Source organism: Giraffa tippelskirchi, chromosome 5 (assembly GCF_054371585.1).
Source record: "Giraffa tippelskirchi isolate mGirTip1 chromosome 5, T2T-mGirTip1v1.2.pri, whole genome shotgun sequence".
Taxonomy (NCBI): Eukaryota; Metazoa; Chordata; class Mammalia; order Artiodactyla; family Giraffidae; genus Giraffa; species Giraffa tippelskirchi.
Genome location: NC_137279.1, coordinates 87,851,211 through 87,878,717, shown reverse-complemented (window position 1 = coordinate 87,878,717; position 27,507 = coordinate 87,851,211). Strand labels below are relative to the sequence as shown.

General features: G+C 43.8%; 1 protein-coding gene and 1 pseudogene across 6 annotated transcripts; one reads left to right on the top strand and one right to left on the bottom strand.

The window, feature by feature from the left end:
* F11R (F11 receptor) lies at positions 1–27,283 on the bottom strand. 6 transcript variants are annotated; one of them, XR_014052165.1, is made up of 10 exons: positions 27,118–27,283; positions 4,338–4,406; positions 4,080–4,187; positions 3,717–3,863; positions 3,231–3,433; positions 2,766–2,868; positions 2,501–2,628; positions 1,936–1,984; positions 1,711–1,791; positions 1–1,595 (listed from the first exon to the last, which is right to left on the bottom strand). XR_014052165.1 is itself a non-coding variant. In XM_081485104.1 (10 exons), the coding sequence occupies exons 1-9, from the start codon at positions 27,176–27,178 to the stop codon at positions 1,756–1,758; spliced, it is 888 nt and encodes a 295-aa protein (XP_081341230.1). In that variant the 5' UTR covers positions 27,179–27,283; the 3' UTR covers positions 1–1,595; positions 1,711–1,755. The 6 variants fall into 6 exon arrangements, 5 of the variants coding, with proteins under 5 accessions (XP_081341230.1, XP_081341231.1, XP_081341232.1 ...); XM_081485104.1 differs by having other exon boundaries at positions 2,517–2,628; XM_081485105.1 differs by adding an exon at positions 2,289–2,301 and having other exon boundaries at positions 1–1,791; positions 2,521–2,628.
* LOC145505074 (small ribosomal subunit protein uS10 pseudogene) lies at positions 15,680–16,032 on the top strand (annotated as a pseudogene).
* Positions 27,284–27,507: the final 224 nt, after the last annotated feature.

Genomic DNA, 27,507 nt, shown 5'->3' with positions numbered 1-27,507 from the left:
TCAATGTGAAAAATAAACATTTATTACAAAAATTAGTTTTAACATTCTAAAATGAAAGCAGACGAGGTGTTTTCCAACTCAAAGGGGCCATTGTTAGCTGGAGAAGTAAATTCCAAGGTTGGTAATCACTGACTCATACTCCTCTCAAGTGACCTAGGGAGTGAGGAACCATTTGCTCCAGACTTGCAAGAGCAATGATTCACCTCTGCCTCCCTGTGCCCTTTACTCCCCATCCTTCCCACCCTGTCTCCCAACCAGGAAACTCAAACATACTTTGAAAATTTCATTCTTACTGAACCGTTTCACAATTTCTACTTTTATTGCCTAATTAGATTTTATTTCCATCTGGAAAGCTTATTTTTTATTGGAGCATGACGATATGATTTGTTTTCTGTTTTTCCTTCTGGACCCTGGATGAAAAGAAAACTCAGTTCTGGGAGGGATTGTCGGATAAGGGTACAGAATATGGTGAAATGGTGCTCAGTATCCTCCACAAAATTAGCAAAATCAATCCTAGAAGATCCCTTATTTGCCCTCTTGCTAGTTAATAAATAGACTGCTGGGGTAAAGGGAGAAATAGATTCAAGGGCAAAGAAGGGTTCAGATGGGATGAGGAAAGCAGGGACAGGCATGTCTACCCCACTCACTCCTGCTCTCACACCTATCCTCTAAATAAAGTAGTAGTATTACTTTAAACTACTACTAAAGAAGTGGTTCTCCAAAGGATTTGAGAAATCCTGCCTCAGGCTCTGGAGCAGCTTTTCCTGCAGCCTCTGGTAAGTCTACTAGTACATCTGGGTTGGCAGAGGTGGGAGGGTGGGCTTCTTTCGGTGGGTGAGTCAGATCAAGTAGCACCTGGAGCACAGCATCACTTCACCCAGGTGCTCTCCTCCTACCCTAAGAGGACTCTGGAACACTCGATTTCAACATAGAGCTAAGACCACAAACACACACACACTCACATGCTCAGCAGAACTGACTGCTACACAAATTTCCATAACCCTGCAGACCTCTCTTAAATGGGCAGGTCAAGTTGTTCCAACCAAGAGAAGAGTGATAGCTTGAGCTACCCACTTCAGCTTTCTTTTCTGTCGATCAGTGGTTTACAAACTCTTCTCTCCATGTGCTCTGAAAGTTTACTAGGCTTCCCACAAAAAAAGTTCTTGTTTTCCCTACAGACATAGTTTTCAGTCTGCTTGTGTTCGGGAAGAGGATGGTGCAGGAGGATCCCAGTGGCACTTCCCATGGAAGACAGAAGAAAGTGGGCTGTAGAGGTGGAAGAGACTTGACATCGTTTCCAAACAAATATTTCAGCTGCTCTAGTCTCCAGTCCCCACTCTAGAACAGCTGTACCAGTCCTCAGCATGGCAGGAAAGAGTCAAGAAGCCAGGCTCCAGATTCCTATCTGAGAACCACTACATGCAGGGGGCAATGAGTACCCCACTGCTCTTGTGGTCTACTTGGAATGGAAGTCAGCAGGCATCAGTCAGGACTTCTCTCTGATCCCTTGTAGGGCTGGGACAAGAAGGCTTTAAACAAGTTCCAGACCACTCAGCAGTGGTGGGAAAGGAAGGCAGGCAGGAAGGTGCACATGGCTGAAATTATTACAAAACACAACCTAAGATAAAAGTGGGGGCCCCTAAGGGGGCTCAAAGACAAATAAGGCATCCTGTGAAACTACAGACATCAGGGGCCAGAGTCTGGTAGCACCTGAGTAAGGCAAGCAGCGAAGACAGGAGAGAAGCCGGACCAGGGTCACACCAAGAATGACGAGGTCTGTCTGAACTCCCCCTGGAGAAACAAAACATCCAGGTCAGCTCTCTATAGTCTCTCTTCTTTAGCTGCTAGATAATCCCCAGAATACATGTGAACACAGGCTGGAAAACCCCGACTCCAGCCAGGGGGCCCTCCCCATCCCAGGGCAGGCATACTCACGTCACTCCGAGCACTGGGCTGGCTGTAAATTACCTTCTTACTGGAGGTCCTAAAGACAAGCCAGAAGATGGAGACACTCAGTCCCCTAGTTCCTCTCCTTAACCTCCGCTCACTCACGTTAGAGGCCAGGACTGAGAACTTCATGGGTGCATGGAGCTCTCAGTAGGGAGGTTTGGGTGGAGGGAGAAAGGACAAGCACAGGACCGCAGTGGACAATGGTAGAAATCCAGATGTTCTCCCTACCAGGCTGGTTGCCTCCCCCTCCAACCTCTTCCCCTGGGCACATCTCAGCTTCAAACCATACACATCCATGTTCTCAACCTCAGAGAGCCCCTGGACAGCAGCTCACTCACCCTTTCTTTGCTCCTGAAAGACAAGAAATGGGACCATGAGTGTCAGCAGAGTAGAAGACAGCATGGCACAGGAAGATGGGGAACACAGTGTGTGGCCCTGAGACATGGGTGACCCAAGCTTCCCGGGAGGTAACCCAGCACACCAAGGCTCAGTACCAGGTCGGCACTCAGGTGGTACTCAAGAATCAGGCCCTAAAACAGGGATGATCCACCTTTGAGGGCAAATACTTACTGTCAAAGTAGCCTCGGCTATAGGCGAACCAGATGCCAAAAATCAAGGCTCCCAGAAGAATAAGTGTTACGAGGACAGCTGCCACGATGCCCCCTACATTGAGCTCCACTATGGGACACAAACGAGAGGTCAGGCACCTGAATACGCCTTCACAGCACTGACAGCACCACCAAAGCCAGGATGGAAAGCAGACCCCAATCCCCACCCCAGGTCTGAGCTCAAGCCCCAGCCACACCCTCACTCACCAGCATCCATGTGCACAGTATCTGACTTCACGGGGGATTCATAGCCATTCTGTGCCTCACAAGTGAAATCTCCAGTATCAGAGGCCGACACGGGATCAAAGATCTAGAGGGCAGAAGATGAATTGGCTTCCTGCTTGAAGAAGCCACTTACCTCTCTTTTATGTCTCCTGACCCTCATGTCAAAGTTATCTTGTTGCTTGCTTTTACGCCATCTTCAGAGCTTCTATAACCCTGTACCCCATCACACACACCTTTTACCCCAACCCCATCTGCACTGCCTGCAATGCAGGAGACCAAGGTTTGATCGCTGGGTCGGGAAGATCCCCTGGGGAGGGAAATGGCAATCCACTCCAGTATTATTGCCTGGAGAATTCCATGGACAAAGGAGCCTGGCAGGCTACAGTCCATGGAGTCGCAAAGAGTCGGACATGACTGAGCAACTAACACACACACACACATCCGTACCAACTCCCCTGTCTTCTGGTTCAGGGTATAGGAAGAGTTGAGGAAGGCACGGTTGCTCTTGGGTTCCAAAGGCATCTCTACCCCATCCTTGAACCACTTGTATTCAGATGGCGGAGAACCATCTTTCTCTGAGCAGGTCAGCACTGCTCGGCTTCCAATGGTAACAGAGGAGGGGACATGGATCGTAGGCTTGGATGGAGGCACTGGGGAGGGAGAGAAGGTACTGGTCACAAGGGTGGGAGGGCTGCCTGAAGCATGACACCCCTGTCCATCAGCTCTAGCCTTCCTCCCATACTGTGCCCTTAGTTTCCCCCTAACCAGGGGCTTATCATTCTCTGGCAGCACCAGGACTCTGAATACCCTCCTCCCTGCCCCACCTGCAACCTGACATGAGCATGCTATCAGTGAGCTCTGAAACTGAGCAGAGCCTAAGGGTTTAGGGAAGCAACTGACTGCAAACCCACACAGAAGACCCGTGGGACATACCGAGCACAATGAGCTGGACCGTGACCTCCCCATAGGTGTTGCCGCCTTCGTCAGAGACCATACAAGTATACATCCCTGTGTCTTTCCGGGTCACAGAATGGAAGGTGATGCCACTATCCGAGAAGGTAACTCGGTTCTCATAGGAAGCTGCCAGGAGAGAGGAAGCAGGGGCAGAGTGAGCTGGAGAGCTAAGAGAAGCTGGTGACGGTAGCACCCATGGCACAGGGGCTCTCTTCTTCCCCCAAGCAAGGGCAGTGGGAAGGCCCTGAAGACTTGAGCCCCAAGGTGTGCCCCTCCCCTGCAATCCAAGCACAACCAATCCCTCTACAAGTCGGCAGTCAGCAAGGAGATGGAGCGACTCACCTGTGATTTTGTTGTTATAGCAAACGAGACCTCTGATATCACCATGGGTAAACTTCCACTCCACACGGGGCGAGGAGAAGCCTGAGTAGGAGCAGGACAGCTTGGCAGCTGCAGGCAGAATCCAAGTGAGTGAGAGGAGGGAGCAGCAGTAAATGGACTCAAAGCACCATGTGAGTTGGATGTTCCCCAAAGGTCTGCCCCTGCACGCCTCCCTCTCACCCCAGCCCCCACCATCCCCCACAGCCACTCCCAACTCACGTTTATTCTCAGGAACTTTGACTATCGGTTCATAAGTTTGCACCGCACCCCTGCCCAATGCCAGGGAACCTGAGAAGAAGAGAGGTAGGTCCATCAGGAGTGGACAGAGAAATGCCATGGCGAGGGAAGAGCAGTCCCAGCCGATGGAGCATCTGGAGCTAGGACCCTCTGTGCTGAGATCTCAAGGTCAAGGGATTCAAGAGATCCAAACTCCTCTCAGATTTCACACCCTCTCACCATCTTCTTCAAATGTTTTTTGCTAAACTGCAGGCCAATACTTGTTTAATCAATGGAAATAAAACATTTATTTCTAAGGCAATGTCCTTCATTTAAAAAAAAAAATTGGGATGGGATGGGAAGGGAGGTGGAAGAGGGGTTCTGGAAGGGGAAAACATGTACATCCATGGTGGATTCATGTCAATGTATGGCAAAACAAATACAATATTGTAAAGTTAAAAAATAGAAAATAAATTAATTTTAAAAAAATTTCCTTCTGTGACTACCAATAATTTAATTAATTCCTACCAGTCCAAGAACAGTTTCCCAAATGACATTTCATGGTTCAGAGAAAGCTTCTCAGCAAATAATTGTTGTCACTTGTCAGACAATTCTGGCAGGAAGCTGGAGGCAAGGGAGGGAAGGAAAGGAAGGAGCAGTAATAGGGTAATAATACTCGGCATTTGGAGGGCATTTTGTGCTTTCTAAGGTGTTTTCACATACATTACTTCATTTGATCCCTGAAACAAGCACGACAGATCAGCAGGACAAGTATTATCATTCCATCATGAGGAACTAAAGTAAAGAAACGTGTCTAAGATCACACAGCTGGTTCTGGACCAGAAGTGAGCTAGGATCACCTCAATAGAATCTCAATCACTGGGTAGGGAAGATCCCCTGGAGAAGGAAATGGCAACCCACTCCAGTATTATTCCTTGGAAAATCCCATGGACAGAGGACCCTGGTGGGCTACAGTCCATAGGGTTGCAAAGTTGGATGTGACCGAGCAACTTCACTTTCACTTCTGCCCAAAGGTAAAGGGAAAGAAAAGGTGGTGTGTGTGGTGGGGTTGAGAGAGGAGGTGAGAGACAGGCTAATGAAATAACATGGTGGGAGAGAGGCAGCAGGTTCACAGGAGGGGCCGACACACTCCAAAACAAGCGCCAGCACAAGGACTCTGGGGTGGTGTGATACAGTTACCAACCCGCACTTGCACAGTTACTCTCAATTATGCTTTCCAAGCCCAAACTGATGAAGGATGCTTTAGTCAAAACCCTGTCTTTCTTAGATAAATGCAAGCACATCTGTTCAATGCAAGTATATTTTTCCTTTATTAAATTACTCATATAACTGAATATGCAAAAGTAGGAAATCAAGAGATACCTGGAGTAACAGGCAAATTTGGTCATGAAGTACAGAATGAAGCAGGGCAAAGGCTAACAGAGTTTTGCCAAGGGAACACACTGGTCGTAGCAAACACCCTCTTTCAACAACACAAGAGACGACTCTACACATGGACATCACCAGATGGTCAATATCGAAATCAGATTGATTACATTCTTTGCAGTCAAGGATGGAGAAGCTCTGTACAGTCAGCAAAAACAAGACCAGGAGCTGACTGTGACTCAGATCATGAACTCCTTATTGCCAAATTCAGACTTAAATTAAAGAAAGTAGGGAAAACTACTAGATCATTCAGGTATTACCTAAATCAAATCCCTTATGATTATACAGTGAAAATGACAAATAGATTCAAAGGATTAGATCTGATAGACAGAGTGCCTGAAGAACTATGGATGGAGGTTCGTGACATTGCACAGGAGTCAGTGATCAAGACCATCCCCAAGAAAAAGAAATGCAAAAAGGCAAAATGGTTGTCCAAAGAGGCCTTAAAAATAGCTGAGAAAAGAAGAGAAGCTAAAGGCAAAGGAGAAAAGGAAAGATATACCCATTTGAATGCAGAGTTCTAAAGAATACCAAGAAGAGATAAGAAATCCTTCCTCAGTGATCAGTGCAAAGAAATAGAGGAAAACAATAGAATGGGAAAGACTAGAGATCTCTTCAAGAAAATTAGAGATACCAAGGTAACATTTCATGCAAAGATGGGCACAATAAAGGACAGAAATAGTATGGACCTAACAGAAACAGAACATATTAAGAAGAGGTGGCAAGAATACACAGAAGAACTGCACAAAAAAGATATTCATGACCCAGATAATCATGATGGTGTGATCACTCACACTTACCTAGAGCCAGACATCCTGGAATGTGTCAAGTGGGCCTTAGGAAAAATCACTACAAACAAAGCTAGTGGAGCTGATGGAATTCCAGTTGAGCTATTTCAAATCCTAAAAGATGATTCTGTGAAAGTGCTGCACTCAATATGCCAGCAAATTTGGAAAACTCAGCAGTGGCCACAGGACTGGAAAAGGTCAGTTTTATTCCAATCCCAAAGAAGGGCAATGACAAAGAATGCTCAAACTACTGCACAATTGCACTCATCTTACACGCTAGTCAAGTAATGCTCAAAATTCTGCAAGCCAGGCTTCAACGGTATGTGAACTGTGAACTTCCAGATGTTCAAGCTGGATTTAGAAAAGGCAGAGGAAACAGAGATCAAATTGCCAACATCCGCTGGATCATCGAAAAAGCAAGAGAGTTCCAGAAAAACATCTACTTCTGCTTTATTGACTATGCCACAGCCTCTGACTGTGTGGATCACAATAAACTGTGGAAAATTCTTCAAGAGATGGGAATACCAGAGACCATCTTACCTGTCTCTTGAGAAATCTGTATGCAAGTTAAGAAGAAACAGTTAGATCCGGACATGAAACAACAGACAGGTTCCAAATTGGGAAAGGAGTATGTCAAGGCTGTATATTGTCACCCTGTTTATTTAACTTATATGCAGAGTACATCACGAGAAATGTCGGGCTGGTTGAAGCAGAAGCTGAAATTAAGATTGCCGGGAGAAATGTCAATAACCTCAGATACGCAGATGACACCACCCTTATGGCAGAAAACAAAGAACTAAAGAGCCTCTTGATGAAAGTAAAAGAGGAGAGTGAAAAAGTTGGCTTAAAACTCAACATTCAGAAAACTAAAATCATGGCATCTGGTCCCATCACTTCATGGCAAATAGATGGGGAAACAATGGAAACAGTGAGAGACTTTATTTTGGGGGGCTCCAATGTCACTGCAGATGGTGACTACAGCCATGAAATTAAAAGATATTTGCTCCTTGGAAGAAAAGTTATGACTAATCTAGACAGCTTATTAAAAAACAGAGACGTTACTTTGCCAACAAAGGTCCGTCTAGTCAAAGCTATGGTTTTTCCAGTAGTCATGTATGGATATGAGAGTTGGATCTTAAAGGAGATCAAACCAGTCAATTTGAAAGGAATCAGTCCTGAATATTCATTGGAAGGACGGATGCTGAAGCTGAAACTCCAATACTTTGGCCACCTGATGCGAAGAACGGACTCATTTGAAAAGACCCTGATGCTGGGAAAGATTGAAGGCAAGAGGAGAAGGGGACGACAGAGGATGAGATGGTTGGACGGCATCACCAACTCGATGGACATGAGTTTGAGCAAGCTCCAGGAGTTGGTGATGGACAGGGAAGCCTAGCATGCTGCAGTCCATGGAGTTGCAGAGAGTCAGGCACAACTGAGCGACTGAACTGAACTGATTACTGATAGTCTCTTGACCCCTGAGGCTCCCTTTTCTCATCTGAAACATGAAGGGTTTGAACTAGATATTCTCTGAAATCCTCTAGGTTCTTTTTCTTGTTTCTTTCTCTTTTTTTATAATATATTTATATTTGGTTGCGCTGGGTCTTTGTTGCTGCATGTGGATTTTTCTAATTGCTATGAGTTGGCACTACCCTTCATTGTGTAGTACACAGGCTTCTCATTACAGTGGAGTCTCCTGATGTGCAGCACAGGCTCAGTAGTTGGGGCACACGGGCTCAGTTGCTCCACAGCATTTGGAATCTTCCCAGATCAGGGATCAAATCCACGTCCCCTCTCTTGGCAGGAGGATTCTTATCCATTGTACCACCAAGGAAGTCCCTTTTTCTTTCATCCTTTCTTTTCTGGCTTAAATATTTAGAGAGTATTTTTACGTAATTTATTTCAATTTGATACAACAACACTGAATTAGCCAGGCTAAGTATTCTCTCTCCCATTTTATAGATGAAAAAATTGAATGTCTACAAGGTTAAGTGGAAGATCCAAGTTTTCATAGCTAGGAAATGACAGAGCTGTGATTAGCATACAGGTTACTCCTATATCTCCTTTTCTGCCTTATTATACCATACTTTTATACATCATGCTGCTTTTCAGAAAAGCCACTGGTTTAATGGAAGTAGTGCTTCCCAGGTAGCTCAGTGGTAAAGAATCTGCCTGCCAATGCAGAACACACGGGTTTGATCCCTGGGTCAAGAAGAGTCCCTGAAGGAGGCAAATAATGGAGTGGCAAACCACTCCAGTATTCTAGCCTACGAAATCCCATGGACAGAGGAGCCTGGAGGGCTACAGTCCACGGGGTCACAAAGAGTCAGACACGACTGAGCACACATGCCTTAATGGAGGCAAACCATGTACTGAAATATGATTCTTTTAAAAGTCAGGTCCATTTTATGTCTAAATTACTTCTAATCATATTATTTTGTGTCTGTATATTTGGCATTATATTTCAAAGTCAAATGTATAATCAAATGTACTACAGACACAGAAATTAAAGCAAATAACCTTTACTAAATTGAAATTTGAGGACATGGAAGTTCTCTGATTCAGCTGTCATCAAGGATGCTGATAATGAAATGTTTTGATTTTTTGCCCAAGTCAACTTTCTCTGCTTTAATGATGGGAATTTTGTTTTTTTTAAGATTCTCAAATTTTACAATTTGCTACCTGTGATGTGCACTGAGATACTCAAAACCAGATCTCTGGAGAAGGCAATGGCACGCCACTCCAGTACTCTTGGCCTGGAAAATCCCACGGACGGAGGAGCCTGCTAGGCTACAGTCCATGGGGTTGCTAAGAGTCGGACAAGGCTGAGCGACTTCACTTTCACTTTTCCCTTTCATGCAATGGAGAAGGAAATGGCAATCCACTGCAGTATTCTTGCCTGGAGAATCTCAGGGACGGGGGAGCCTGGTGGGCTGCCGTCTATGGGGTCGCACAGAGTCGGACACTACTGAAGCGACTTAGCAGCAGCATATATATATATATGAAAATATTTCTTTCCTGCTCTTCCTTTCTTCGTAACCTCCCTCGATACAAAAAGGACTTAGTACAGCCATTCACACAACACATTAGTGGCCTTACTCAACATACAATACATATATAGAAATAAACACATGCAGACATTGTGCACACAGTATTTATACACATGTTAATACTCATATAAACATACATACCTCCTTATATACTCACCACTCCTGCTTATGTGTTCCACCTCTCACAATGTTAATAGATATTTGCATTTATCCTGCACAGTTATTGCTATCCTGCACTCTACTTGACAAGTCACCTCCTGCCAAGCAGAGAACCTGATCATTGTATCATTCTACCTCAGTTTTTAATGAGCTGTCTCCACTAAGTGTTAAATCTTTTAAGTTAATTAATTTATTTTAATTGGAAAATAATTACAATACTGTGATGGTTTTTTGCCATACATCAACATGAATCGGCCACAGGTATACATATGTGTCTCCCCCATTGTGAAACCCCTCCCACACCCCTCCCTACCCCTTCCCTCTGGGTTGTCCCAGAACACCAGCTTTTGGTGCCCCATTTCATGCATTGAACTCACACTGGTCATCTATTTTACATGTGGTAATGTACATGTTTTGGTGGTATTCTCTCAGATGGTCCCACCCTCGCCTTCTCCCATTAAGTACAACTAAGTGTTAAATTAAGGTTACCCGTTTCCCTGAATATCTTACTAGAATCCTAGCACCAGATACTCCCCATTATTCTATTATTGCTTCCTACTACAGGCACAAAGGAGAAAAATATCACCTAGGGTTCATTAAGCCTATACTTGAGCATAGGCCTGAAGTGTGAAAGAATTTCAATCTAAAATGGAACCAGAGGATATGAAATGGAGAATCTCATGCATGTGCCCTGAGAAGAACAGATTTAAGAATGAGGAGACCAATTCCCCATAAATACATGATTTACAGAAAACTGATTCTCGTCTCCTGACCAATGAACATCTATCAAGTATCTCTCACCATCCTCAAGCCAATGAATTTAACTGCTTCGACTCTGGCTGGACTTCTCGCTCTTTGCACTTCTTCCCCTTAAATGCAGCCCAGCCCAAACCCTCAATGGTCTCATGTGTAGCTTGCTACAGCATGCATTTATCAAATTGATTCCTTTGCTATTCCTGAGTAAATTCTATTTTAGGTAATTCAAAAAAAAAAACAAACCCAGATCTCTCTTCAGGAATGAAAGACTTGTCCTGGTTGCTGGACTATTGCAAGAAGAAAGCCTGCAGCTATCATCCCTCTCTGAGAGTAACCAGAACACTTGCCCAGGGGCATGCCTCTTGCCAGGCAGAACAGGGTCAGGGCACCAGCATCCAGTGTCTGATGGAGAGGAGGGGGGAGTTAGGATTCTGGACTTCCACTGCTGTAGCTTGGATTCAATACATGCCTGGGGAACTGAGACCCAGCCAGTCCTGTGGCCAAAAATAGAACTTTTGGGGACTTCCCTGGTGGTCCAGCGGTTAAGACACTGTGCTTACAATGCAGGGGAAGCGGGTTCAATTCCTGGTCAGGGAAATAAGATCCCACATGCCATGTGATCAAAAAAAATGGGGTGTGGGGAGGAAACCAGAATTGAAAGAGACACGTGTACCCCAATGTTCATCGCAGCACTGTTTATAATAGCCAGGACATGGAAGCAACCTAGATGTCCATCAACAGATGAATGGATAAGGAAACTCTGGTACATATACACAATGGAATATTACTCAGCCATTAAAAAGATTACATTTGAATCAGTTCTATTGAGATGGATGAAACTGGAGCCTATTATACAGAGTGAAGTAAGCCAGAAAGAAAAACACCAATACAGTATACTAATGCATATATATGGAATTTGAAAGATGGTAACGATAACCCTATATGCGAGACAGAATAAGAGACACAGATGCATAGAACAGTCTTATGGACTCTGAGGGAGAAGGGGAGGGTGGGACGTTCTGAGAGAATAGCATTGAAACATGTATATTATCATATGTGAAACAGAACACCATTCCATGTTTGATGCATGAGACAAATGCTCAGGGCTGGGGCAATGGGATGACCCAGAGGGATGGGATGGGGAGGGAGGTGGGAGGGGGGTTGAGGATGGGGAACACATGTAAACCCATGGCTGATTCATGTCAATGTATGGCAAAAACCACTACAATATTGTAAAGTAATTAGCCCCCAACTAAAATAAATAAATTTATTAAAAAAAAAAAAATGGGGTGTGGGGAGGACATATAAAGTCCCAGCTCTATCGTCCTACCTCCCCAACTTGGGACAACAATGAAGGGCTATTCCTGCTTCACAGTTCCTTGTGCAGAAGGTTGAAGCCTTGTTGAGACTACAGTGCAGCTCAACTTCTCCCTCTGCCCAATCCTGCTTCCTTTCCATAGGTGTGGATTGCAAGAGCACTCCCTAATAAATGTCTTAGTACAGTAATTGACATCTCAGAGTCAGCTTCCCAAGAAGCCAACCTATGACACCACCCAAATAAAGAACAGCTTCTAATTAAGCTAAAAACTAGCCCTTGAAATAAAAGGCCACCTAAAAGAAGATAAATAAATAAATCACAGCATATGAATTTGATGATTATTTCTGCCTTACTTCTAACTTTAGCCAAAGTCCTTTTTGAGTCCTCTCAGATCATCAGATCTAGAGCGTGTCCAGGAATGACACCACCACATAGATTCACAAACATACTGGACAACAGACATCTTCCCCTTCTCATGAAATCTGATTGCAATTACCTAGTCCAGGCTTCTCGTCTCTTATTTAAAATACAGGGCCCTTTACCTCATGGCCTTCCCACCTTCTTCTGATGCAGGCACTGCTGATGACTTCCCCATGACCTGACTGCAATGCTCAGAGTTCTACTATGACTGCATATTGCACCATGAGTCAAGTCCAGCCACCGTGTCCTTCCTTCCTAGTGACTGCAGGACACCCCAGTCATCCTGATCCATGGTCCCCTTCTCATTCCAGAACAAGCCTCTGGAACCAGCCTGCCTGCATTCAAATCCCAGCTCTGTTACTTATAATTTGTGTGACCCGGGCAAACCACTTTGAACCTCAGTTTGCCCATTTGTAAAATGGGGATAATAACAGTTTCGACATCAAAGAGCTGTTGTTGATTGTTAAACAAGTTACTACAAATAAAGGGCTTATAAGAGTGTCTGATCAACAGGAAGCACCCAATAGGTATTATGCCTTATTATCATTATCATCTGCCCATAGGTCCTTCTGTACACACTTCTCTTTCTGACTTCAAAGTAAGGCGTATAAGTAAATGTAAATACTTCTGAAAAAATGCTTACATTCCAGCCCACCAAACCATCTCTCCTCTGTCACTGTGACTTAGCCTTCGAAAGACTGACTCTTTTCTAGAACCATCATGTATAGACCAGCAGAGTTGAGGGCTTTCCCTCATCACATCCTAGCTACATCACAACACCCATGATTTCCACATCCATTCTCCTCATCTATTTTATATTTTCCCTTACCGCATCACGACCTCCCTTTTGCATTTAACCTTGGACCTATACTTGGCATACTATATGTGTTAGTCGCTCAGTTATGTCAACTCTTTGTGACCCCATGGACTATGGCCTGCCAGGCTCCTCTGTCCATGGAATTTTCCAGGCAATATTGGCGTTAGCAGCCGTTCCTTTCTCCAGGGGATCTTCCCAACCCAGGGATCAAATCTGGGTCTCCCACATTGCAGGCAGATTCGTTACCATCTGAGTATACTTGGCATAATGTACATATACACAAATGTCCTACTATTGATAATTAACATGGTAAACCAAAACAGAAGAAAATTTTACCTTTTCCATTGTGATGTTTAATTTACCCTTAAGTTCACAACAAGAAAAGTTATAGAGTCAAAGGTATCAATAGATTTTTGGTGCCTTCATGTACAGAAAACCTTCACTTAATCTTGCACCCCTCTCTGGTTACAATTTTTCCTCCCTTCTTCTCGAAATTTCTTAAAGAAGTAGTCTACACATACTGTTTGCAACCCAACATACGTGTTCACTGCTCAGCCTACTTCAATGCATCTTTGGCTCTCAACCTGAAATTAAAATTGCTTTTACTAAGGGCACCAATCATTGTATTCCTCAATTTTAAGATACCCTGATTATAAGATAAAACACTGATTTAGTAAAAATTTCTTGGGGGAAAATTAAATATATACAGTAGACTTATATTGGCTGTAAGTCACATCCCAATTTCTAAAACATTAAAATAGCCTTAGAATTAAAATATCCAGTATTTGCTTTTTTCAGTTACCTTCTGTGCCCTTGGTAAGATATTTGATCCTGCTAACTACTCCGCTTTTAAGTCATCACCATCTTTCCTTCATTCTAGTCAATCAAGCACCAAGCACTACAATGTCACCTCCCAAACCTCCCCAAATTTGGCTCCTCCTCTCCAGACCCACTGCCATTTTTCAGTACCATCACCATCTGTTGTTCATTGTTCAGTCACTAAGTTGTGTTCTGACTCTTTGCAATTCCACTGATGGCAGCACGCAAGGCTTCCCTGTCCTTCACTATCTCTTGGAGTTTGCTCAAACTCATGTCCATTGAATTGATAATGCCATCTAATCATCTTATGCTCTGTCGCCCCCTTCTCCTCTTGCCCTCAATCTTTCCCAGCATCAGGGTCTTTTCCAATGAGTCTGCTCTTCGTACTAGGTGGCAAAGTATTGGAGCTTCAGCTTCAGCATCAGTCCTTCCAATGAATATTCAGGATTGACTTCCTTTAGGAATGACTGGTTTGATCTCCTTGCAATCAAAGGGACTCTCAAGAATCTTCTCCAGAACTCAAAATCAGCATCTGGAGAATTATTTAGTCTTTCAGTTGTTTTCTCTGCCTTGTTTAATCTTGACCCACTCACATCCATTCTCCACCCCACTGCTGGAGAAAGAGTTAACATTTATTGAGCACGTACTATATGTCAGGCACTGCTATAAGCACATTACATGGACTACTATTTAATCCCTACAACAACCTTCGGAGTTGGATGATATTGTTATTATCATCTCTTTTCTACATGGGGAAACTGAGGCCCAGAGCTACAGATTCAAACCAAAGCAGTCCAGTTCCAGAGACTGGGCTACACTATACAGCCTTCTGGAAAGTCCAGATCTCACACTTGCTTCAAGCTTCCAGTGATTCCACATTGCCTGTAAGATAAAATCCAAATTTTTCAGCCAGGCAATAGTTCTAGCAAAACCCAACCTGGTGATAAGTTTATCATCTTCATCACCCTCCCTACTCTTGCAATTTACCCCCCAGCAATACAAAACTACTTAAAATTCCCAGCAAAGAGTTTCACAACCTCTGCTTTGCTCATGCTATTCCTGCCATGCAGAATACCCTTTCCCCTCTTTCTTCATCTGGCCAGCAGATATTCATCCACGTTATTTTCTGGAAAATGACCTATCCCACTCCCAATCCTTCCTCCGTCTCCTTCCTAGGCTTCCATTACACCATGCAAAACACTGTTCAAAGCACTTCCCATATTATAATGACATCATCTATGTGCCTGTAGGTCTCCCCTATCAGGCAGTAAACTCCCAAAGGAGCAGGAACTATAGGTTAATCTACCATTCTTTCTCATCACTTAGCATAAGTACAAATGGGTACAAATTGACATTGAACAACACAGAGTCTTAACAAATCAGGTCAGAGCAAATCATTCACTATAACATCTACTTGTTAAGATAAGACCATTTTTCAAATTGACAGATGAGGCACACACCACCCAAAAAAATCTTGATTCAAAACACTAGCTTTAAAGCTGTAGATATCTGCCTGCACAATGGTAGAGGCTGGTTTCCCGCATCCAGGAGAGGTGCGCAGAGCCAAAAGTGGAAGAAGTGCCAGAAGGTTTTCTAATGCAAGGTCTAAAATGTGGGGAAATGGACAAAAGATGTGAATCCATTTAAAACACCCCCAGCTCTTTGAGGAAAATTTGGCTGCTGCTGCAGCAGAGCCTGGAGTTACCTGCTCCCTGTCTCACTGTTTGCTCTCACCAAGGAACTAGCCTGCAGGAAGCCACACGGCCACAGTCATGGCCTTTGAAGATACGGAAAGACTCTTGTGGAGCCAGAGCTGACAAGTCACAGGATTAGAATCACCCTCACCAGGTGCAACGTGAAGTCTTTGGAGAAGGTATGTGCTGACCTGATCAGAGGCCCAAAGGGAAAGAATCTCAAAGTGTAAAGACAGGATTGGATGCCTACCAAAATCTTGAGAATAACTATGAGGAAAACTCCTTGTAGTGAAAGTTCTACTATGACATTGATTCCAGGTGAGAATCCATACCGACTCAATGACCTGCACAGTCCTGAGATTGCCAAGCAGATCGCTTCCATCAGCATAGAGCTACGAGTCAAGGTTGAAGTCACTATTGCAGAAGCTTAAATTAACATTTTTCTAAATATTGATAACCAGTTGTTAAACAAACAAAAAAACCTATTTCTTTCATGATCCCAAGAGCAACCCAAGTAAGCCCAAGCCATCTGAGGAGACACCTGGCTAGATCATTGCTCTTTCTGCCAAATCTTCAAAATGGTTTCTGGTGTTTAAGGATTGAATTGTATTCCCTCAGAATTCATATATGAAAGCCCTAACTTCAGAAAGTAACTGTATTTGGAGACAAGCCCTTTAAGGATGATGTCATTGTTAAAATGAGGCCCTTAGGACATGCCCTAATCCAATCTGATTGGTGGTGTTCTACAAAGAGACACTAAGAGTGCTCAAGCCATAGAGGGAAAGACCAGGTGAAGAGGCAGCAAGAGGGTGGCCATTGTAAGTCAGAGGTTTCAGAGGAAACCATCCCTACCAGCACAGTGATCTTGGACTTCTGGGCTCCAGAACTGTGAGAAAATAAATTAGTGTTGTTCAAGCTACCTAGCCTTTGGTATTTTGTCCCAAGCAGACCAATACAAAGGTTCAAATTGGACATCAGCAATGAGCATTCTGGTTGAATCCCCAGTCACTACAGCCTTGACTCAAGTATGCATGATGACATGAACAGTGAAAGAATCAACATGCTGCACAGCAAAGGAATCCACCAACAAAATGAAAAGGTCTTCCCTGTAGTGTAAGACTCACGGTTCTAAGACAGAAGGTAAGGGTTTGATCCCTGGTCCAGGAACTAAGATCCCACATACCACACAGCATGCCCAAATAAATAGATAAAATTTAAATTTGTTATAAAAAAAAAAGCTAAAAATGCAACCTAGAGAATGAGATAAAATATTTGCAACTCACTTAACTGATAAGGTATTAATATATAAAACGTATAAAGAATTCATATAAATCATAGTAAAAAAAAAAAAAAACCCAAACGAACCACACCTAACCAATCTATTTTAAAAACTGTCAGAGGATCTGCATAGACATTTTTCCAAGGAAGACATACAGATGGCCAACAGGTACATGAAAAGATGCTCAATATCACTAATTATCAGGGAATGCAAATCAAAAACCAGAATGAGATACCACCTCACACTTGTTAGAATGGCTGTTTTCAAAAAAGACAAGAAATAGGAGATTTCCTGGTGGTCCAGTAGTTAGAGATCCTTGCTTCCACTGCAGGGGGCATGGGCTTGATTCCTGATCAAAGAACTAAGATTCCACAAGCTGCACCAGCATGCTCTCCAACCCCAGAAAAGACAAGAAAAAACGAATGCTGGTGAAGACATGGAGAAAAGGGAACCTGCATGCAAACCTCATGTTGTTGGGGCTGTAAATTGATACAGTCACTACAGAAAACAGTACGGGGTTCTTCAAAAAGTTAAATATAGAAGTATCATATGATCTGGGGCTCTCTCTACCCAGGTGGCAAAGAAGAATCCGCCTGCCAATGCAGGAGACGCAGCTTTGATCCCTGGGTTGGGAAGATCCCCTGGAGTAGGAAACGGCAACCCACTCCAGTTGTTCTTGCTTAAGAATCCATGGACAGAGGAGCCTGATGGGCTACAGTCCATGGGGCCGCAAGAATCAGACATAACTTAGCGACTAACAACAAATCTAAGGAGAAAACAAGATGCAAGTTACCTTCCTGACAGTTGTTTTCCTTTTAGTCTCTGCCCCCAATTCCCGTCCAGTCCTACAAAGACTCAAAGGCTAAGGATCCGTTGTCCTCCACACAACTCTGAGCTGGAATCCAGGCTCCTGCACTCACAGGCCTCGTCTGAGTCTCAGTGGCACTTGCTTCCAGTACAGACATTCCCTTTTTCCCTGCACACTGGGGCCAGCACAGAGTTAGCCGAGACTTGAGCGCACACATAATGCACAATGGAATATCACTGAGTCATTAAAAAAGAATGAAATCTTGCCATTTGTGACAACAGGGATGGACTTTAAGGGCATTATATGAAGTAAATTAAGTCAATCAGAGAAAGTCCAAATACCATATAATGTTACTTATATATGGGATCAGAAACAAACAAAAAACTCCAAGCTCATAGACACAGAAAACAGATTGGGTGCTTGCCAGAGGCAAGGAGAGGGTGGGGGGCAAAAATGAGTGAAGAGGATCAAAAGGTACCCTCTTCTAGTTAGAAAATAACTAAGTCATGGGGATATAATGCACAACACAGTGACTATAGTGAATAATGCTGTATTGCATATTTAGAAGTTGCTAAGAGAGCCAAAGAATGCTCAAACTACCGCACAATTGCACTCATCTCACATGCTAGTAAAGTAATGCTCAAAATTCTCCAAGCCAGGCTTCAGCAATACGTGAACCGTGAACTTCCAGATGTTCAAGCTGGTTTTAGAAAAGGCAGAGGAATCAGAGATCAAATTGCCAATATCTGCTGGATCATCGAAAAAGCAAGAGAGTTCCAGAAAAACATCTATTTCTGCTTTATTGACTATGCCAAAGCCTTTGACTGTGTGGATCACAAGAAACTGTGGAAAATTCTGAAAGAGATGGGAATACCAGACCATCTGACCTGTCTCTTGAGAAACCTGTATGCAGGTCAGGAAGCAACAGTTAGAACTGGACATGGAACAACAGACTGGTTCCAAATAGGAAAAGGAGTATGTCAAGGCTGTATATTGTCACCCTGCTTATTTAACTTATATGCAGAGTACATCATGAGAAACGCTGGGCTGGAAGAAACACAAGCTGCAATCAAGATTGCCGGGAGAAGTATCAATAACCTCAGATATGCAGATGACACCACCCTTATGGCAGAAAGTGAAGAAGAACTGAAGAGCCTCTTGATGAAGGTGAAAGAGGAGAGTGAAAAAGTTGGCTTAAAGCTCAACGTTCAGAAAACTAAGATCATGGCATCTGGTCCTATCACTTCATGGGAAATAGATGGGGAAACAGTGGAAACAGTGTCAGACTTTATTTTTTGGGGCTCCAAAATCACTGCTGATGGTGATCGCAGCCATGAAATTAAAAGACGCTTACTCCTTGGAAGGAAGGTTATGGCCAACCTCGATAGCATATTTAAAAGCAGAGACATTACTTTGCCAACAAAAGTACGTCTAGTCAAGGCTATGGTTTTTCCAGTGGTCTTGTATGGATGTGAGAGTTGGACGGTGAAGAAAGCTGAGAGCCGAAGAACTGATGCTTTTGAACTGTGGTGTTGGAGAAGACTCTTGAGAGTCCCTTGGACTGCAAGGAGATCCAATCAATCCATCCTAAAAGAGATCAATCCTGGGTGTTCATTGGAAGGACTGATGTTGAAGCTGAAACTCCAATACTTTGGGCACCTCATGCGAAGGGTTGATTCATTGGAAAAGACCCTAATGCTGGATAGGATTGGGGGCGGGAGGAGAAGGGGACGACAGAGGATGAGATGGTTGGATGGCATCACCGACTCGATGTACATGGGTTTGGGTAGACTCCGGGAGTTGGTGATGGACAGAGAGGCCTGGCGTGCTGCAATTCACGGGGTCGCAAAGAGTCGGACACGACTGAGCGACTGAACTGAACTGAAGAGAGCAAATCTTAAAAAATCTATCACAAGGAAAAAAATTCCATAACTATGTATGATGACAGATGTACATTTATTGTGGTGATCATTCTTCAATAAACATAATTGTTATATTATTATTTTGTACATCCGAAACTAAAATAATGTTGTATGCAAAATATACTTCGGTAAAATAATTAAAAAAAAAAAAAACATAACTTTTTTTTTTGGAAGGGACCCTGGGGACCCTCTATCCCATCCTTTTATAAATATATAATTTTATTTATTTTTGACCATGCTGGGTCTTCATTGCTGCATAGGCTTTTTCCTAGTTTCGGTGAGCAGGGGCTACTTTGCGGAGCCCAGGCTCTAGGGTGCTCAGGCTCAGTAGTTGTGGCCCATGGGCTTAGCTGCTCCACAGCATGTAGGATCTTCCCAGGTCAGGGATCAAATCTGGGTCTCCTGCATTGGCAGGTGGATTCTTTACTATTGAGTCACCAGGGAAGCCCAACAAAACTAAACAAGACCTCTGCAAGGTTTGTGCTCCGAAAGGTTTAATTAATTATATCCAAATTCTAGACATATGTTACTCAGCATGACCAAATAAATAAAATAGCATGAATAATAAGATAATAGAAGCTAACATTTCTTGAATACTATGTACCAGATACTCTTCTGAGCCCTTTACAGATCCTATTTAATCCCTGTAATAATGCTATAAAATAAATTTTATTATTGCTCCCACCTTACATATGCATTAACTGGAGCACAGAAATAAGTAATTTGCTCAAGGTCTCAAAGCTAGTAGGAGGTAGAGCTAGGATTCTAACCAGGTAACTTGGCTCCAGGGTACAATAAATTATACAACTAAGTAAAAATAAAAACAAATAAAACTAACCATATTGCCATGCCAAAAGTTAAGGTAGATCAATTTATTCAGAAAAATAATCCCAGTATACATGTAAAAGTATCTCTAAGAATAGATTCCAAACCCTTAACAGTGCATATTATCTGAGAGGTGAGAATACAGGCAACTTTTCTATGTTCTACATTTGTGTAATGACCAAGTATGTATTAAATATTTTAAGTTAAAGAAAAAAGAGTGGGAAATGGGAGTTAAAAAGGAAAAAAAAAAAAATCAGATCACAAGAAAAATAAAATATAGCCAGAAAGGAGAGGCAAAAGCAAAGGCAAAAACAAAGGAAGAATGATCAAGAGTAACAAGAACACACCAGGAAGCACAGGATGATGAAATAAAACTTTGAAGGTGAAATGAAATAACAGATGAGCAAGAAACAGGAGATTACAATCAAGATCCTGTATATGAGTCTGATAAATTTCAAGGACAGAAAAAAGGCAGGAAGAAATGTGAGCACATGCATTGGATTGTCCCATTAAAAATGTTTCGAGGAAAAAGAAAACAACCCTGGAAGGCAAATATTATTGTTATCATCCCACTTTATAGATGAGAATACCAAGGCTTTTCATAGTTGCCCCAAATCACACAGCTACAAACGAAGTGGGAATATTAACCCAAGTCTGCCTAATTCTGAGTCTCCAAAACTACTGTACTACACATTGTCTCCAGTAGAGAGGACAGGAAACACCATTCATCCTTCAAGATTCTGGTCCAGTGTCCCTTGATCCATTATAACTTTCCCCAATCAAAATTAATCTCTCTCCAACTTCTAGGAATATAACCTAAGAAAATAATCAAAGAAAAGCTTAAACATGTATATTCAAGGACAATTTAATGTTATATCATACAGCAAACAAACAAAAAAAAAAGCTCAGCAAAAAGTGAACAATTAAGTAAATTACAGGATAGTCATCCAGTATAATACTACAGAATGGATTTTATTTAAAGCATTGTTTGCTCAAAAAAAAAAAAGAAGGAAAAATACATATATGGCCATGGTTTGCAATCATACGCTACCATCACAGAACACATAGAACATTTATGTTCCTGTCCTCTCTGTCATGGAGGTAGTCACCCATTTCATTTAAAACTGATATTCATTCATTAATAAACTAAATGAGAAGGGATCTATAACACAGATTTGTTTTTTCCCACTGGAATTCCTACCTAATCTGACAAACTGGCCATAGCTCAAAGTAGTTTAGTACACAACTTGGCTTAAACATTGGTATGTATGGATTTCTGTTGAGCTGGTGTGACCTAAATGAGTATCTGCCCACAGGGCCAAGGCTTAAGGAAAAGTCAATGGCATCAAACAGCCATTTCATTTTTTTCCAATATATTTTGCACAGGTCAGCTATACCACACATTAATCATAGAGGAAAGATTAGAATAAAACCAGCAATCGGTGTTATCTTTAGAGAACAGGATGGCATGTGATTTTATTTTCTCTATATCCCTCTGTTTTCCCATTTTCTGCATTGAACATCTATCATTTCTTAATAAAGAATTTATCATTTTGAAAAGTTAACTCTTCCTCTACGTTCCCCAAACACTCTGTACTTCGATGACAGCCGCTGACGTATGGTGCTCTGTATGTAGTAAATACACGTCTATAGCTCCTTAGAAACAGAGAAAACAAGATATATTTGTATCCTCCCCTGTTCTTAGAGCTGTGCTGCCACCAAAGCAGTGCTGTGTTAATAAGAAGGCCGTCACAGAGGGTGGAGGCATCCAGATAACTGACAGAACCCACCAACCCATCCCTGTAAACATAGGTCAAACCCACAACAGAAAAGCTACTTCTTTCTACTGCTTTATTAAGAAAACTTTGTTTTCACTATGCAATCCTGTTAATAATTAGAATTTTCCTTAAGGTGTTTTCATGCAATGAGTTTGTTTTGATCCATTTAAAAACAAACAAACAAAGGAAGGAAGGAAAAGGAGGGAAGCCAGGAAGCCAGCCAGCCAGTCTCTGGTCTTCTCTAAAAATTCATCCAAACTTCCCCTCTAGGTAGATGAGCCTCACAGGACCCACCAGCCTCAGAATAAGCCAAAGCCTCCGAAAGCCCCCAGATACAGCATGCTCACAGTTTACCTAACATCAGCTGTTGGCTAATGGTTACAAATACCTGACTGCCCTCAGAGTTTCTTAATAGCAGAGGTTATTCATTTTTTAATCCCTAATCTCAGCACAGTGCTCAGAACATAGTAAACACCAAATGCTTGTTGGATTAACAACTGAATTTGACATTACAGTAGAATTGGAACCTGGACCCAGGGCTTCCACCCCTGGTTTGCTCTTTCCTTCCCACCACTCACCCTGTAGAGACTGAACTCACTCCTGGGGGTTGAGGTGGGACAGATAAGGCATGTGTGGGCAAGAGGAAGGCTGTATGAGCCAAAGACTGGCCGGGTTAAGTCTAAACAGTCAGGCTTGGCTGTACTTTCAATGACGTGGGTCAACTGACACAGCCCTCTGAGTGCAGCAAAGTGGTGATGGCTCTGCAGGACAGGACAGCTTTCACACCACTGCTCCCTCCAGCCCTCTCTCAGCAGAATTTCCAGTTCTACCAGCTCGGCTCTCCTCCCCCACTCACCTACTCATTACAAACCAGGCTGTGCCTGCCTACCCAGGGCTCACTCCAAGGGCCTGGCATCAGACTTCTGGCCAGCCAGCTGCTTCCTCCCATCTGACCCCGCACTGTAAAACGAATGACACCAGGCGGACTTTAGACAGAAACCCTGCTTATCAGGGAGTCCCAGGCAGATGAACTCTGAGTTTTCAATGCCTGGAAAACCCCAGTGTGTATCCACTCACTTTACTTCTCACAACCCTCTGACAACACTGAAACCTCTTCCACAGTTACATTTGACAAGTGGCCATCCAGGTCTTTCCTGAACCTCTAGAGAGGAAGCAGGGCTGAGTTTAGAGATCCCCAAGGTCTCCCCTCAATGCTAACACAAGTGAAAAACAAGCCAAATTTTTTCCTAATCTCTCACATAAAATGTATGTAGCTTTTAAATCTGTCCTTGAGCAGGAGTGTCAGCGACTTCTGAATCCACAGAATAGATGCCCCTTAACCCAGAGGACTTGGGGAGGAGGTGGGGAGAGGGGTGGAATATTCTAACAGCCAAGGCCACACCAACAACATGAGAAGAACTCCAGGGCATATCAAATGAAATAAACAAGATACAGGATGGATTAGAATGTATAGAGGGTGCCTCCTTTTGTGTAAGGAAAGGGAAAAGAAAGCAATATATGTTTATATATACTGATATCTGTATAACAAGCCACTGGAAAAATACACAGGAAACTAGGGGAGGTGTGGAATGAACGGGAACCTGGTGGGAGTGATAACCCCACTCGTTTCATATTATTTTGATTCTCAAACCACGTTAATGTATTCACCTCTTTTACACAGACAAATGGTGTTGTTGTTTGTTTGTTTTTTTAATTACAGCAGCTCCACCCCAAGCCAAAACTAGGCTGGAGAGGCCAGGCAAGCCCAGATCACAAGAAACTGAAGAGAAGCGTCATAAAGTGAAAGTGTTCTGGAGTAAGGAGAAAAAAACTGGTAAGACACTGGAATTCCACTGCCATTCACTTCCTTGTTTCACCTTGTTGTGTCACTAGTTTCTAGCTTCTGGTTTCGAGGGAACAATTCTTACACGGGAGAACCCCCCTCAGAGAGAGGGAGGGGAAAGGAGTGACTCACCAATCTACAGTTTGAGGTGAGTCTAACCCTGAATAGGCAAGCTAGAAAGGCTTGAGTCCAAAATATCGATATGAAACACCCAGACTCACAGGTTGACCTAGACAGACACAGGGCAGCAGTTCCTCCCTCCTGGAATGCCTCAGTGCAGACACTTCACGAAGGGGTGTGTGTGCAAACACCAGGGTTCCAACCAGCTTTCCACTTCCCCTGCGGTCACATCAAAACTCATCCTATACACACACCATCTTGCTAGACAGAAATGCCTCTTCCTGCCTAGGAGATAGCCGGGAACTTTTTTAAGCACGGGCTCTCTAGGGGGAGGGAGGCTAGTATTCTTGGTCACCAGTTTTTCTTTTCCCAGGCCCAGTTCTCCCAGTGTTTAGTCTCCAACCCTGTCCCAGCAGGTTCAGTTCTTCTCCTTCACTAGATTCCCCAGGCAGTGGTTGTGCCACTACTTGATCTTTTCTTCCTCCCTGATGACAGAGTCCATGTGAGGAGCAGCCCTGGAGGGAGGACATGCAGGCATCCTATATAAGCTCCCAATATCCCAAGGGCAGAGGACAGACTAGACATGCAAGAAAGCCCCTACTTTCTCACTGTAGCCATTTGGAATCTAGCAGGGTCTCTCCCTGCTTTCTCTGACCTGCTCTACTACGGGCAGCATTCTTTCACCCTCACAAAATCCAAAGGGGGTAATAGCTGCCCACTAATAATCACTTTCATGTATGTCATGAAGCTATTATCCCAGCTGATCCTCGGGATGAGGTTAGGACAAGTATTATTACTCCTGTAATACTCATGTATTACAGATGAAAAGACTGAGTTACTAGACTATGATCACAAATAAGCCAGAAAGTCAAGCTAGAACCCAGGTGGAGGGTGGCCTGGTTGTTATTTCCATCCTCACTGTGCTAACCAAATAGCATCTCCCAGGTCTAGCCCTATTTACATGTGACAAGGTCAGTTCCTCCATCTCCTGGACATGTTACTTCCAATGATCCACTGTCCTGTCAAGCTGATACATATTACCATCTCAAGTTCCCTCTAAACCACTGTTTCTTGATTCCCTGAACAGACTAGAAGACATTCCCAAGCTCAGCAGGGTGATATCACAATGCTTTCAGTGTCAATCTGTGACAATATATTGTGGGGTTATTATAGAAAATGAGGGGGAAAGAGGAAAAGGGAGAAGGATGCAGTTCTAGGAGTCTTATAAGCCTGACAAATACTGTCACGATACAGTTACTGACTCAGAAATTTCTAGGTTGGGAGGTGGGGGGATGAGTACGAGGGTTGACAGGGTTGGCAAAGTATTTAGTACTGAGCACCACAAAGAACAAGAAAATGACTATGGGTATCACTAGCAGTTCTAAGATACAGACAGAAGTAAATGGAGAAGAATGGGAGGGAAAGAGTGGAAATTGAAGAAAGGGGGGAAATGGAGGAGTAGAATGAAAGGGAGAAGTGAGAAAAGAAAGAATCTAGTGAGAAAGAAAAATTGAAAAAGGTAGGTGAGATAGTGGACTCTGGAGCAGTATCCCAAACTGATGTTTTGATATGCTGGTTCCTGTGTCACAGGGTGCCTGAGATGGGCCCAGGTGTAGAAAAAGGAGAAGTGAATCAGGAGACTTTGGTTCCAGTCCCAGGTCCGTTTGTCAGTCTTATCAAGTCATTTCCCCTCTTTGTACCTGTTTCCTGATCTGTACAATAGGGGGAGGATCTGACTTGCTACTGGTCCAGTCCATCCCAAGGGTTAATGTTTTTGTGATAAGAAACAAAAGCGTCATCAATCCATCTGTCTAAGGGCACCCTTCACACTAAGCAAAGTGAATTATCTTGTAACCACCAACATTGGTCTTAACTGTTCATCCCTTCTACATTTCCTAAAACAGGGATCTTGAGCGGGAAATGGAGATTCTTACAGACCCCTGCTGACACAACTATTCACAGTAGCACACACAGACACTCAAGAATCAGATAAGTGTCCAGGCGCTGACACGGGTAGACTAAGGCACAAACCATAAACTCAGTCAGGCACAAGCACAGATATAGACAGAAGCCTGCCCAAGCAAGTGAGCCTCATTGTTCCACAGGAAAGGGAGTTTACAAAGGAAACAAAAACTCTCAAACATGGCCGGGGGGAGGGCAGAGTTCTGGCTCTGAGAAGGAACCAGCCAACCAAAAAACAGGACCTTCCCCTGGGAATGGTCTCTCGGTCAACAACATTTATTAAGGACTCCTGAAGTAAGTTATGCTAGAGAGGAACTTTGAATGCTGTACTAAGAAATTTTAGATTTCAATTTTATGTATTTCCTTCAAAAAAAAAAAAGATTTTGCAACTGGACACTTTTCCTGGAGCAACCATGCAACCCAAAGATTCGGGGAAAGCTAAAAAGACCCTTCAGCAACAACCAGGGAAAGGGACTTCCACTGCAGTCGACCTCCATTAGATTTTCTCTGAGGACCCTTCAGGAGCAAACCATCCCAAGAGAGTCAGGGTTCGGGAGGCTTCCGACTGATCTCGGATGGTTCGCGGATGTTGGAGGGGCAGGATGGCCCTTCCCAGATGCGTGATCCCAGCTGAGCAGCGCCCCCGAGCCCACCAGCACTCACCAGGAAGTGAGAATGAAGGAAAGGGGAACCCACCTCTCCCCGTTATTTTTGGTAAAAGTGCGGTAGAGGCAGCTCCCTCCGGGTGGATATAAAAGGGGATCCTTATTCATAAGTGTGGGGGAGGGGAGCCAGCAGCTCACCAGGGGGAGGGGGAAGGGAAAAAAGAGGGACGAGTCTAGGGTGGAAAAGAGGACTAGGAGGGTGAGGCGGACTGATTTCAGAACCCCTCCCCTCTCGTGAGCCACAGGTGTGGGGAGCGCCTCCCTCCAACCTCTGATCAGACGCACAGATTCCTCCGAAAACTCCGGGAACTTACACAGGATCATCGACGTGAAGAGAAGCAACTCTGTACTGCCGACTTTCGTCTTTGTACCCATCACGATCAAGATCCCGCTGCGACAGAAGCCACTGCGACCCTAGAAACAGACACAGCTTCGCCCACAGCAGTGCGGGGACTAAACTCCAGACGCCAGGTTGAGCCCAGCCCGGCCCTTCCCTTCACGCCCGATTGGTCGGCGCCGCTCCTCTGCACTTTCCGATTGGTGGAGGGAGCCGCCGCTCCTCCGAGTGATTCACCGTCGCCAGGTGCAGTCCCGCCCACTACTCCGGCTAAGGCGGATTGGAACCTTTCCAAGCGCGATCCGCCCCTGATTGGGCCAGGAAACTGTCGCGTACTGAGACCCAGGCCTCACCTTCTGCAGGTGAG

Bases quoted from the DNA above. Each gene is read 5' to 3' on its own strand.
- F11R (XM_081485105.1), bottom strand. From the start codon at position 27,178: ATGGGTACAAAGACGAAAGTCGGCAGTACAGAGTTGCTTCTCTTCACG. The intron at 4,188-4,337 runs GTGAGTTGGGAG...TTCTGCCTGCAG, and splicing joins CAAAGTTCCTGAGAATAAAC to CTGCCAAGCTGTCCTGCTCC. The intron at 3,434-3,716 runs GTATGTCCCACG...CTCCCTCCCCAG, and splicing joins GGTCCAGCTCATTGTGCTCG to TGCCTCCATCCAAGCCTACG.